This window comes from Barbatula barbatula (genome assembly GCF_947034865.1).
Source record: "Barbatula barbatula genome assembly, chromosome: 20".
Classification (NCBI taxonomy): domain Eukaryota; kingdom Metazoa; phylum Chordata; class Actinopteri; order Cypriniformes; family Nemacheilidae; genus Barbatula; species Barbatula barbatula.
The window spans coordinates 2,580,170-2,594,564 of NC_136783.1; the positions used below are offsets into that span (position 1 = coordinate 2,580,170).

General features: G+C 37.8%; 1 protein-coding gene across 2 annotated transcripts in view; it reads right to left on the reverse strand.

The window, feature by feature from the left end:
- LOC306909137 (retinoic acid receptor gamma-A-like) overlaps positions 1 to 14,395 on the reverse strand; it is a 30,672-nt gene that overhangs the window by 11,147 nt on the left and 5,130 nt on the right. Inside the window, exon 2 of one of the 2 annotated variants that reach the window (XM_079482548.1) lies at positions 11,280 to 11,709. In XM_079482548.1, the coding sequence (XP_079338674.1) occupies positions 11,280 to 11,436 (157 nt within the window). In that variant the 5' untranslated portion in view covers positions 11,437 to 11,709. Of the gene's footprint in view, positions 1 to 2,656; positions 3,246 to 11,279; positions 11,710 to 14,395 lie in introns of those variants that run through there. The other variant, XM_079482549.1, reaches the window with a different exon arrangement.

Here is a 14,395-nt window from a genome sequence, read left to right on the forward strand (position 1 = left end):
AAATACAGCCCATTTTCTATCGGTGGCAGGGTTAAGGTTAGTGGTTATTATGGTATATGATTAAGTAAACTTGTGAGATATTGGGTTAAATATGAATTAAAATAAACAATACTGTACAACGGAATAAACTTTAGCTTTGAATGAGTTTACATGCCTGCACACACAAACACATACAGAAACAAACTCATTTAATGTTTCATGATCTTTTCTTTGTTTTCCCCGTTTATTGTGGACTTTTATTTCTTCCTCTTTCCTGTTTGATTTTGTTGTTCTTTTTGTTTGTTGGTTCTAGGTTAATCGTTGCCCAAGGTACTTGTTATCTCGTTTCCCAGTGTATTTAAGCGCTTGTGTTTCATTTGTTGGTATGTCAGTCATTGTTGCATGTTGCCTCTTGTCTCTGGTCTCAGATTGTGGATTACCTTGTTCTGTTTTTATTTTGGTTTCTTATTAAATCTTTAAATGCATGTGGATCAGCTTCTTGCCTGGTTACTCTGCCCTTGTAACAACATGCTTCCACATTCACATACAGTAAATGCTTGCAACCAACATGCAAACATACTTACACACCCTGCATGAGTATGGCTTTACATTTGCATAGGAAAACAATATGCAACTTTTTGTGTTTGTTTTGTTAAACAGACACACAGATGCACGAAAACAAAACAAAACAAACCCACTGACTCACAAAACAGTGACTGACTAAGAGAATAATAAATAACACGATAAGGTCTAACTAAATAAAAACTTAATAAAAACTAGTTTCTCTACCCAACCCACTGCACACACGAAGCAACAAATGTCCCGCTTGGCTGAAGGTAAACTGGAAAAACAGGAGCTTGCTTTCTTAGACGCAGGTTGTTAAACTTGGATTGGTCCTTTCATTCAATGGTATGCATACAAAGCTTCCTTTCTTCTTTATAGCACCTCATAAACTGACCCTTTTTATTTTGCCTTTTCAGGATGAAGCTGAGTCAACATTTGGTCACCCCCAAGTCTCCTTGAACCTCAGTGTCCCTCACCCAACCGAGGGACCAAAAACGCACACAAAGCTACTCGTGAATTCCTCTCATCCTGACAAGAGCCCAACCAAGAAGTCCATCTGAACTAAACCTGGCTATCCTGCCATCTCTATAGAAATGCATACAAATGAGGCTACATGCACAGATCAGTGAAAATAATGAAACTGCGTATAATGCGTCATTTGTTAAAGTATAAATCATTTTGTGGTGGTTTCCAGGACAGGGATTCGATTAAGCCAGGACTTGGCTTTAGTTAAAGTAGGACATTTCATAGTTTTTACAAAAATGCTTTACCAAAAACATTACTTGTGTGCATTTCAAGACTTATGTATTTAATATGTGTCAGTGCAAGCTGTTTTCAGTTAAGACAGCTCAAACATTTATTTTAGTCTAGGACTAGTCTTGAGCCCTGTACGAGAACCGGCCCTTTGCGTTTTAAAACATCTTAAACTTGGAGGAACGTCTGCAAAACATACACTCTTAAAAAAGATGTGTTGAATAATAACGTAATGTTTGTGTTATGCTATTTAAAAGTAACACAAAACGTCTTGTCCGAGAAATAACACAGAGATGTGTTGTTGTGTTTTTCAACTTAGTTACCAGCATTGCGGAAAGTGATGAACTAGCTAAACTAGGCGACAAGTTCAAGTTTAGATGGTGAGGTTTGACTCGGGGTCTTCAGCTGTTGCCTCTGTGACTGCTTTACAATAGGTTAGAGGAGAGAACAGACCATCGTAAAGGATGCATTGTGGGCTAGGCCAATGTTATTTACAATGTTCTTTCAAGCAGCCCAGTCTAGCTATAAAATGCTATTATGGCACAAGGGCAAATTCCAGCAGGGGCATGTGAAATCTACTCTGGCCCTCACAGAGTAACACACACAGATACATTTGGATGAGCTTTCTCCTGTCATTCATGTTTCTAAATTCAGCTCTTGTTTACACCCACATTATGAATACTCCGTTGGGCTTTCACCGTCTAAGTTCTGTTTCTCTTTTCTCTCCTGTCTTTTCTTGTTGTAACTGTTGTTGAGCTTAAAAGAATGCATTAAAAGTGCGGAATTTAAGTAGAACGTGAATGGTAGGAAATCAATATGATCATGGTTACAAAGACCTCCAGATTAAAGTTCACATGAAGGGGCCTTGACATTTTGACATCTTATTCCTATCTGTAATGGGCTCCAACATGGTTAGAACAACTGCTGTAATGCATACAACTGATGGTAATGTATATTTTGCATGTATCATATGTGTTCAAATAACAACACCATTCTACAAGTTTCTCAGGTTGATAAAAATGCAACATCCAGCAGTTGGAGGTCATTCATGGAAAACCAGTATAATGAAGAATTGCATAAATTATATGACATTATAGATCTGTTCTTGATAATCATTATCTTAAATAAGTGTCAAGCATCTTATGAATCTGCTGTGGACATAATTCAGACCTCATTAGGTGACCACTGAGATGAGGCAGTTAATAAATATTTGTATACATTTTGATATTCCCTAAATGTCTTTACATTCATTACTTCTCCATTCATCTCGTATCATCGTTTCCATTGTGTTTCTAATTGAATCAAATTAAACAATTGTCTAATCTGTCAGCCAGTATTCGTATATATGTATGTGACTTACACTGCAGGCAAGAACTGTTGCTCCACAAGAAGCCAGGAAAGAAAGAGCTTGCTTTCCTGAGCATGCAGGAACTCTGAGCCGACACGTCAAACAGGGGTCCAGCCCCGACACCGAGAGCCTCCACACAGTCAAACATGATGTCCAGCTTCACCAAGACCTGCAAAGCTTTTCCCCAATGTTCTGCCTTCAGCTGCCTGTCAAGCCCAGATACAGTCCAAGAGACCAACAACAACAACAACAGTTTTCCAGTCAGTCTCTTACTATTGCCCAAGCAATTAATTACAGGAGGATCTTGGAGAGCGATTTCAGGCTTCAGATGTAGCTGTCACAGTAGCCAATTCCTTTCCTCTTGGTGACTTTCTGTAGCTTGTCTTCTCTCTGCAAAATGGTCACCATCCAGCTCTATGATGACCACCACCAGACTATTTTCTCCACTGTTAGATTTTCTTGTTTATGTCGACTTCTTTAAAACTAACAGGATTGTCAAAACTCCTGGTGTGAGTTAACACACCGTGGTTTAGCAATCTGCGCTGGATTCTCTCCCAGGGAGTCACCACAACTAGTTCAGCTCATAGCTGAAGGAGAGGGGAAGAATTACAGTGTGAGGGAGGGGCAAGAGAGAGAGAGGCAGGGGGCGGGAGCTCCTGTGATTGGCTGAAAGACAAGAACTTTCTCTTGATTCCATTTTCCAGTTTGCAGCCGAAAGATTTGATGGAACAATCCCCTGGCTTCCTTTTAATTCTCTCCTCTTGATTTTGACGCATTATACGTCTGCATTTTTTTTGTAAAACGTATATAAAAATTGTTGTTCTAAAACATTATCAGTGTTTATTATCAGCAAATAAAATTAAAAAAATGTCAAGCATATGACAGGCTGTCATTAAAGCAAATGATAGATATATCAAATATAAAAATAGCTACTTCTCAATCATTTTATGTATTTAAATACCGTAGAAGCATTTCACTGGTAGTCTGTTAGGATGTGCTTCTAATCAGTTAATGCTATATTGACATTTTTAAGCCCAGTTTAGAAATCAGTTTACAAAAGAATAATCATGATAACTGTGAACTATGAAGAGGATGTTTCTAGAATTGGACACTGCAGCTCTGAGGATCGATGTCTGTTCCAAGTGCATGATCACAGTTATCAGTGAATTACAAAAAAAAATGCGATTTTCAAGAACAGAGGTTCAACAAAAACGTGCCAAACCAGATTTTAATAAGCAAAACCAATCACTCAGGAATACACAAATTTAAAGAACAAAACAAATCGCCATCAGGATTACCAAATGGTATATTTATGCCAGTACAAAAGGTGGTGTTAAGAAACACAAGATTTCACACCAGAACAAAATGCAGCGATGTGCATTGCACAGTTATCAATGGAGGGAACGTGTGTCCACTGTAAGTATAGAAAAAATGCTTAATTATAACAAAAATGTGTCAATAACTCAGCACAGATTAATTTAAACCAAGTAGTTTGTTGTGTCCTTGTTTTACCCATTCACAGGTTGAAATCCATAATTTTTAAAGTGAAGATACGCTGATATTAATATACCTAAAATAATAAATATTTAACAATTACAATGTAGGTACAAATAAAGTATCAGCACATTGAAATTTGTTATATGTAAGTATCGTCAAATAGCTTTGAATTTGCTTTTACTGTTGCATTTGATAAAAACAGAATCTGTGTTCTTGAGTGAAGAGTTGTTGCCTGTGCTTTACCTGCACCAGATCTCTATATTTACATTCATTTATGTACCACAAGTAAAATACAATCAAAATTGTAAAGCTACTTTAAATTAAATGTGTTTAAAGGCTTGTACAATGACTATGCAGGGTATGCAGGTGCATATGGGCCCGGGGGATTGGGGGCCGGCATCCAAGTTTACAATACTGTAGAAACTGGCTGGATGACTGATCTGGATTTGGTCTACCAATTGGTGTCGGGAGCACACAAAAACATCCCCCAGAAAAAAACTTCTTCAGTGGTGTAGTGCGTAAGATGCATGACAAGTAGTTTTGACGCTACATATCAATGCAAGTTCAAATCTGAACTCACACTTCTAAAAAATTATTTTAAATCCAGTGTATGGTAAGGAAGTAGTGGGGACTTTATTGTCCCAAGTTGGCATCCATTTAATCATTTTAATAATATAATAATTTAGACTCTATTATGTATAATGTACAACATCATTTATCTGGACGGATGGGGCCCGTTAAAAGTTCTTTCATATGGGCCTGGACCTGACTTGCTACACCAGTGTGTTTTTTTTAAACAAAGTCACAACCTGACTGGTCAGACATTTTGAGACATTACTAGCCGAACATCAAAAACAATGTTGTGTGCTGGGTTGAGCACGTTCATGTTATACAGTTTGTGTACATATGGTGGAATTCTCCTGCTGAAAATCTTTTGTATTTTAAGAATATTTTCATGCGTCTTAAAAATAAGTAATGAGTTTAATCAGACATCCAAGGTATGAATTTTAATAATGCAGTGATGTAACAAATGTAATGCTTAATGTTTTTTTTTTGTTATACATACAGTATACAGTAGTATTTCTTGTTTTCATGCGAAGGGTAGATATGTGATCTGCTGACCTTCTGCTTTGTAAGAAATTCTGCAAGTTACATATGTAACCGTTAAATGCATACCCGTCAGTGCTTTTTTCCTGTTAGAAAATTGTATGTCATTTCAGTGTCAGCACACCACTACCTATTCCACAAAGCAGTGCAGAGTGGTTAAAGTATACATTACAAACTACAAGCCACACCTCTATAGTATATCCAGCATCGTTTTCTTATACAGTATATGATTTTCCCTTCTCTTCCTGTCAATAATGTGAATCGAACAGATGTCTCTTTGTTTTGAATAATGAAGTTTACGGATACACAGTAAAGCACATATGTGATCATTTTTCTTAATAAAATGAGTCTGTATTCTCTCATTTTAAACTAATTTTACTGTTCTATTCTTACTGGTCTATCCAAACTACTTCCCTTTTTGTCTCAGCTTGTCCAAATTGCCAGTGATTCTGAAATATGCTGAAGGAGTCATTAATGATGTCAGAAAGGGTTTTTTTGCCTAGAAACTGAAGGTTTTCACAAATGAAATGATATGACATGCAAATGTACATAACTGACTCGTACCTCCAGTTATAATTACATTTCCAAGAGAGGGAAAGAGAAACCATATGGCATTACAATAAATGTAATCAAAGCCGCAGTCTATATAAACCACCATTCCCTGCCTTTTCCTTTTTCTCCCCTCATTCAAGAGGAATGAACTCTATAAGCCACCCCAGTGGGGTTCTTACTTCCCCCCTCAATACCTCTCTCTCTCTCTCTCTCTCTCTCTCTCTCTCTCTCTCTCTCTCTCTCTCTCTCTCTCTCTCTCTCTCTCTCTCTCTCTCTCTCTCTCTCTCTCTCTCTCTCTCTCTCTCTCTCTCTCTCTCTCTCTCTCTCTCTCTCTCTCTCTCTCTCTCTCTCTCCCTCTCTCTCTCTGTGTATTTCATTGCCGTTTTTGTTTAACTGGCTCACTGTGTTTTGTATGTTTTTGCATCTTATATGTTTTTCTATTTTGCATCTGTTTGTTTTAGCCTTTCCACAGAAACTTGTGTTTTCTAAATGTTTTCTAAATCCTTTTTTTAATGCAAACCCCACCACAATTTTGTACCACTATGCTGTGGCCTTCGAGTTACAAGAACAGCCGTTTCCTCATTGCTCCTTTATGTAAATCTGAGTTGGGTTTTAATGTTGTGCGTGTAAAAAAAGTTTAAGCGAAACATTCTTTTTTGCGCGACCACTTTAATGCAGATCACAATGCAATTTAAACATAGGTTTTGTTTTAGAAATCCAGCTTTGCAAAACATTCATCCTTTTCTTTCGCTGTCTTGTTTTGTCGACATCTGTTAATCCGCACATACGTTACCCCCTGTTTCACCCCATACCTTCAGCTCTCTCTGTTTCAACATTTTCACCTGTCTTTCAACACATCCCCCGTCTCTCACTCGCTCGCCTGCTCTTTCTCGGTCTCTCTCACACACACAGTGACACACAGCAGGGAGGCGGGCTGCACAATCTCAGCCACTTTTATTCTCTCCACACCTTGAGGCAATTATCGGCCCTCCGCACACACTCGCAGGCCAAGGGCCGAGAAGGCAGAAAGCAGACAGGAAAAGGTGCCCCATTCCTACTATATAAGAGGGTCTTTCTCTTTTTAAAGCCCTGCTGCTTTTCATCTATCTGTCAATCATTCATGTCTATCCGTGCCTCTTCTTTTGTATCTCTGCCCATCTTGGCGTCTCTCTTTTTTCTCAACTGGTGTCAGCGGCTCGTCTGCAGGCTTCACACAGTGGTTTTTTATCATCCAGCGATGGCGTCATGAGCTGCCCAGACGGACTGAACAAAACTCACTCTGTTTAACTCCTCTTCCAGCAAGGATCTTAAACCAGCTCTCATATTTTTGTGGTTAGATTTCTGACTGCATGTGTGCTCGATTTGCTTGTTTTGGAATGTGCAGTTCTGTGGGGGTCTGTGGTGTATGTGTGCGTATGTGCTGGTCATGGATTGTAATCTGAGCCTCAGGGGGAAAAAAACAGGCTGCCTTCATTAAAGGGAGCACTGATACATACACACATATACATACAAATGCAACAAAAACCCTGATTTAATTCATTTAAATTGATTATCAATATCCAATGAAAACTCATAATTTCCACGTGTAATGTTTTTACAGTTTCATTACAGAACAGAACAGAACAATGAGAGAATCTGCTTTTGTGTTTCATGAAAGAAAGCCTGTCATAATAGACTGATAACAGTCTCTCTTTTGTCCTGTAGTAGTTGTAATTTTCCGGCTAATCTTGTAACTGAAGAAACAGAAACATTTTAAGTGCAGAAAAATTGGCAATTGCTACTGGCATAAAATCACCTGACTGGCTCCTGTTTTAATGGTAATATATTATGCCAACAGTTTCCCTGCTACTATTTACATGTAAAAACTAGCCAATATGGCCAGCTTTCTTGCATCCCGCTTGTGCAAATACTTTCAGTTACTTTGCCCCCACGCATGCACACACACGCAGACACATGCTGGTTTCCATGTTTTTTGGGGACTTTATTTTTATGACTTTTATACTGTACAAGCTGCATTTCCTTAAACTAAACCCACAAATCTTTCACATTTTTCTTCCTGTATAATTGCCACCCTTGGTAAATATGAGCAAAGAAGGCTGTAAAAATATCTGCATTGTTTCTCCCGTTGATATTTACATTTTCGTATCACACCAAGGTGACTAGAAACATGATGTTGTCCAGTGATGACTTCTTGTTGCACAGGAGAATAAATATTCTAAATATTCAGACAAAGCCCAAACCCCCTTAATCATTCATCACAATGGATAAAACCAAAGAATATAGTTCTGTTGAGCTACACACAATACAAAATCTCTTTAAGTAAATAGTTAAAACAATGTCATCAAGGCAATGATCAAGAAGTTTTAATGGACTGGAGATGTTGAAAATCAGCTTTCTGTCTATATTCTCTCAATGCACAGCGAGGAGAAGAATTTGTGTGGCCAAAGACTCTTTAAAGAGCACAGATGGAAAATTGCAGTTATATTCTGCTCTCATGCAAAAACAAACTCCACCATATTCATCTGCCATACTGGAACTTCAAGAAGGACTGGGTTCTATGGCCGTATGAAATGAAAAATAGTTTTTTTTGCAGCAATAGCAAAAAAGTTTGGTGCATCTTTATTGTTTTGAATCTACTTTTACACAAGAGCTCCTGGACATCTTGTTCAGATACGTAGCATTATGTTTTATATCAAATACCAACAAATACAAAAATCTAAATAAATATTATAATGGGTCGAGGTTAGATCTTCCATCAGCACACTGGTTCAAAATAAACATCAAAATCACCAGTAAATGTGTCACTGAACACAAAATCAAGATCCTGCAATTGCTTCCCAGTTCCCTGATCTGAACACTAGAAAATGAGTGGGATGAACTGAAGATAAAAGAGCACCAACATTTGAAGGATCTTAAGAGATTCTGTATGAAGGAATGGACTCGGATGACTTGCCATATATTCTCAAACCTCATCAGACATAAAAGAAAAGACATGAAAATTTTTCATGCAGATGGAGGTTGGAGAAAGTTTTGAATACAAGGGTGGCAATAATTGTGACCAGGGTGTATTAGAGAAAAACATTTTTCGCTTCAAATTGTTTTACTTTAATGAAATGTTGAAATATTGTACATTTTTAAATAAAATATCAAAAAGAGAAACAATTCAGATTTATTTGTAAAGCCTTCTTGGCTCATATTTACCAAGGGTGCCAATAATAGTGGAGGGCACTGTTTTCAAAGCTGTTTTCCTCATACTGTGGGGTTTACCAGAAAACACACACCACTAGTGGTTTAAAGAGCTCGGCCAAACCCCAAAAATTCCACTCCAATTCCATATAAATAAATAAAGAGGAACAATGTGGAGTTTGTGCCTTCACAGTCTCAGTCCTGCCGTAACCTCTGTGTTTGGCATCTCTGTCTCTCTTCAAATAAAGAAAAAGTGTTGTTTGTTTTAAATGTTACCTCGGTTTTAATGACAATCTATACTGGATTCCCAACCAAATTTGCACAAGCTTGTGTGACATTTGGTCAATTAATGTTAAGGTTCCATTTATATACAACATTGGAGTTTTGGTTCCCTACCACTTGAGCTCTCATCTAAACCACTGCCTTCCAGGTTTGGGCATCCCGAGGTGGGGGAGAAGGGCAGAAAGAGACTTGTTAGCAATGCTTGTTAACATATAATGCATTATGTGAATGCTTGGCTGAAAAGATGTGTCTTTAATCTAGACTTCAATTTGGAGTAAGTCTGACCCCCGAATAAATATCAGGAAGGCCATTCCAGAGTTTAGGTGCTACATATGAAAAATCCGCTTTGGCAGATTTAGTTATTTTTGGTGTTATCAAAAGTCTGGAGTTTCTAGATTTTAGAGCGTAATGGGTTGTAGTGTGATGGAGAGCCTTAAACTGTTTAGCTCCTACCTATATTAACAGAGCTTCTAAGTAATTCAATGCTATTGTATCGATACAATACTTAATGGGTTACCAGTGTTTTGGTGTCAAGTTTTGAGGTGGGTAATGCATGAATTTATGTTTCTGCCTCGGCTAAACATAGAATATTCAGTAGTTTGGAAGGCGGCTGTTTTTTGACATTTGAGATGTGATTTCCAAGTGACAGGTTTCTGCCCAGAGAAGGTCTTTAACTGTATTTGTTGGTTGGCGTAACAGTGCAGCCTTCAATTAGCAGGTGATACATGTTACGTGTTTTTGGTCCAATAAGTAATATTTCTGTTTTATTGGATTTTAAAATGAGAAAATTACTTGTCATCCATTGTTTTGTGTCTTGGATGCACTCTGCCAATTTGGATAGCTGAATGGAATCATCTGGTCTTGATGAGATATATAATAACCCAGCATTGGGTGAACAATTCTGTCCAATATTTACCCAGGATGGGTCAAAAACAACCCAGCCCTTTTTAGTGTGTAAAGCGCTTTAGAAATAAAATTGAATAGAATTAAGTATTTTCAAACTACCATACGTGTATGTAGCATATTTATTTCCCTTATGCATTGCATATCCAGGTAACCTACACCTTTTCTCAAATGTGCAGTATACAACCAGACACAGGGTGAACAAACCCAGATGTGTATGAATGATTTTCTTTCGATCATTGTAAACATACAGATCTTTGCCCTCAATTCCAATAAGGTGTCACTTCATTAACCTCATTACTGTTTAATGTTGAGGGCAGGTGCAGACACGGGACATTCAGTAAAGCACCGATTTTATTATCTACAACATCCCCTTCTCATCTAGACTGTTTGTGTTCACACTCTCTCTGGAGAAAAGAATGGTAGATTCAGGGATGGGTTGATGTTGTCTTATTAAATGGGGCTAATGGACTCCCTGTGTAGAAACCTAAGGCACATAATATAAGCGCACATACACATAGCTTGTGTTCCAGCACTGCAGTGTTGCCACAAGACACAAATCTCGTTTTAGTTTAACTAGTTTTGTCGCTTGTGAAAACAAAATACCAAGCAGTATACCAGGTATGAGAGAAGTTGAACTTTGACTGCTTTTTTGACATATTCTTTCTATTGAAATGCTCTTGCTGGAGCTTTATTTATCTCTTTCAACCTTTCTTAATTGTAAATGGAAAAAAAGATTTGTAAGATTTAATTTGCCTGTTTGTGTCAGCAGGATTACTTTAGAAGGTGATGACTGACATGTGTTTTGTTTCATAGGGCGCATGTGCATGACTGAACAAAGCCAACCACATAAAAAAACAAGCCCTGAATCACATCAGCACAAAGAAAAGCACAAACCCAACTCACAGTTTACTGACAGAATGAGAACATTTTCAACTCTTACTCATACCACCCAACTGAGTTATTATTGTCTTTTGCATAAAATGAGATGCAAGTGGAATTTTATTATATAAAACAGATGTTTTATCTGACAAACTTTACTGCTTGCATATGTTGTTAACATATGATGTTACAGGGACAATATGAGGCATTAATAAAAGGTACTTACAAAGTGCTGCCATCTCTTTGGGTAGGTCCGCCCCAAATCGTCCAAATAGACTGCCATTTGCCAGAAGATCGAAGGGGGAGTTGTTTCTCATCGAATTAAAGGCAAAAGGGTAAAACCCAGTCATGTGACTCAAATGCCTCTCCCTATTGGTTGCCATTTTGACAATGACGTTCTCCCAGTGTGGAATAAAGGTCCTGTTAGGTTTTGTCGAGGTGTGTCTTGTACCTCCTTTCTAAATGTAAGCGTCTCTCTTGAATGCTTTTTGATCAAAAAGATTGTCTCGATGTAAAGGTGAAAAGCAGCTACGAGTGACAATCATAGATCCATTGAAAACATTTGTTGTGATTGTCGCAGCATTGATGTAAAGGGAAGATGAACAAGGCAAGTTATCCAAAACTGATGTACTACTACTACGAAAAGGAACAGATGCCTGCAAAAGAAAACACAAGAAAAAGATACACAATAAATAAGCTGTTCCGGCTCAAAAAAGGTCAACATTTTCAGATTTTGGACTATAAACTAGATACTGTAACAATGTGATTTGGATTGAGCTTGCAAAGAAAAAATTATATGTTTTTCTACTGTTCAGACTGCAAAAAACGAAACTCGTCATTTAACTGATATAAAAAGAGATTACAAGACATTAAGAAGAATTGGGACGAACCCAAACATGATCAGATCCAAACAGACATGACGGAAATGCTGTGAATGAAAACGAGAGCCAACAAACTGATGAAATGAAGGAGAGAAGTCAAGCATCTTGTTTGGGCATTCATTTGAACGGCCTCCAAGCCTTAAAGTGATTCCAGGCGATGCCATATGATTTAAATCAGAGACGCTATTCAATAAAGCTGTCTCTGTTCTACTGCCACATGCCCAGGGTGGAGGGCATTCAGAAAACCCCTCCTTCTGACTCCATCAGGACTTGATAGAAAGTTCCAAAACACAAATCCATAAACGGAAAGTGTTTGCTTTCCAGACTTTCAGGATTTAGTGCAATGGATTTTGTTTCTTTACTGATGAACATGAAGCACAATACTGACATTCAAACGTCTAGATGTCTTCTGCATAGGATCTTTCTGTGTTCATTTATGTAGTCAGTGTCGCCTTAACAAAAGTAATGAAATTATTATTGATTATTGTTTGTTTTGTTAAGATCTTTTCTCTTTTATGTGAACCCAATTACCTTTATTGGTAATATCTTACCCATCAAATCTCTGAACCCAAACGACAAAAACATTTCACGTTTTTTATTGTTATCGCAGGGACCCTAGGCAACTGTGAAACAAGGTGAGGAGCACAAAGCGTACGATTCTTACTGACTACGAACACACAAAGACATACACACAGTTTTTCTTGTGAGAACACACTCTGTCTCTCTTTCTCTTTTAATTGCAGTCTGTCGCTGTGTTCACTTGGAACAGGACTGCAGTAAACTCTTCCACATGTGGGGCCTCTGCAGAACGGCCACGTTTCAGAAACCACCATCAGCCAATCCCGGTCTGATCATACGCACACAAACACAGAACTATACCAACTATACAACATTTCCATTATTTTTGTTTTGGCTCAGAGATATGACTCATGTTAATTTATTAAAGACCCATTTAAAACAGCCAAATCTCAGTTCCTGACATCATTTCATCCATCCCTCTTTGCCCTTTGAAAACACTCATTGCATGTTTTCATTGTCAGTAGTTTATTTGGCTAATTCAGGAGGAACGTTTTCAAGATGTTTTTAACAGCATGATGCGACGAATATGAAAGAAAAAGAACAAAACAATAAGGATATGTTAGAAAGAGGGAATATATAGTTAAGACATGCACGACTGAAAGGAAGCAGAGAGGGGAAATGTTTGCAGGAACTAAATGAATTAAATCACACTTGAGTGAAAAGAATCATTTGAAATGAATTAAAGAGCGAGACAATAGGGAGAAGTGAAGCCAGTTCTGAAACATTCCTATCTTGTTCAGTGGTTGTACATTAATTAGACGCACATTGGACATAAGAAGAAAGAAGTCTACTGTGGATGTGTGTGTTGTGGTTCGGGGCTTGGGGGAGAATGTAAATTGCAGCAGGTTTATTTTCACCAGTAAAATGAACAAATAATGAGCAACTATGCAAAAGAAGATAACGCACACGCATACATGTGTTGGATTTCCATGTTTTACTGTACAAACTATATAATCTATTCTCTACCCTTACCCCCCAAATGAAACCATAACACAAACCTTTCTTTATCAAAAAATGTCCCGGCAAGGTAAAAAAAGTGCCTGTGTGCACCCTGCCCGAATGCTGCCTTTATATAGGACCGGCCCCCTGGCAAGGCTTGCTCGGTTCAGGTCTGTGATTATGTACCAGTGTGAACAATGGTAGTATCACTACCAGATTCCACCTGTACATCTTTCTAGACAATGATCATTTAGATCATGGGAATGTATATGCTTAATCTGGGAAAATAAGATGACTTAGTATGCAGGTCTTTCATACTCTGTGGCGTTCTTTAATGACTACAACATTGTTAGTTCTTCAGGTAAGTGCACTAGTTTCATTAACTCACTCAGAGAACTGAGAATATATCAAATGATGTCAGATGTAAATGATGTAAATAGTCTACCCCTCCACTTTTAGGTTTTCACGGGGCTTAGTATAGCAAGCACTAACACCAAACATATGCTTTACAAACCTTGAGCATGTCAACTTTACATTTATTCAAAGCAACTCACAATAAGGGAGCGACTGAATGAAGTTTACATTTACAATTAGTAATTTAGCAGACGCTTTTATCCAAAGCGACTTACAAAGAGTTCGGGGAGCAATAAGCGATATATCATACAAAGAGCAATAGTACAATAGGTGCTAATACAAGTTACCTCCACACCTGGTAATTGGTTATTAAGGTAATTGGAAATGATTCAGATTCAATGTCAGATTTGAGGTGACAAGAAGGTTGACAGATTTGAACTGATATTGACTTATGAAATGTACTATAGGGTTAAGCAGTTTTAAACAGTCATACACAGTAAAACGGCCAGTGTTAAAAAAAGGTCAAATTAACTCTCACAGTGTATATACAAATCCAGTTTTTAACACTGGCCATTTTACTATGTATCGA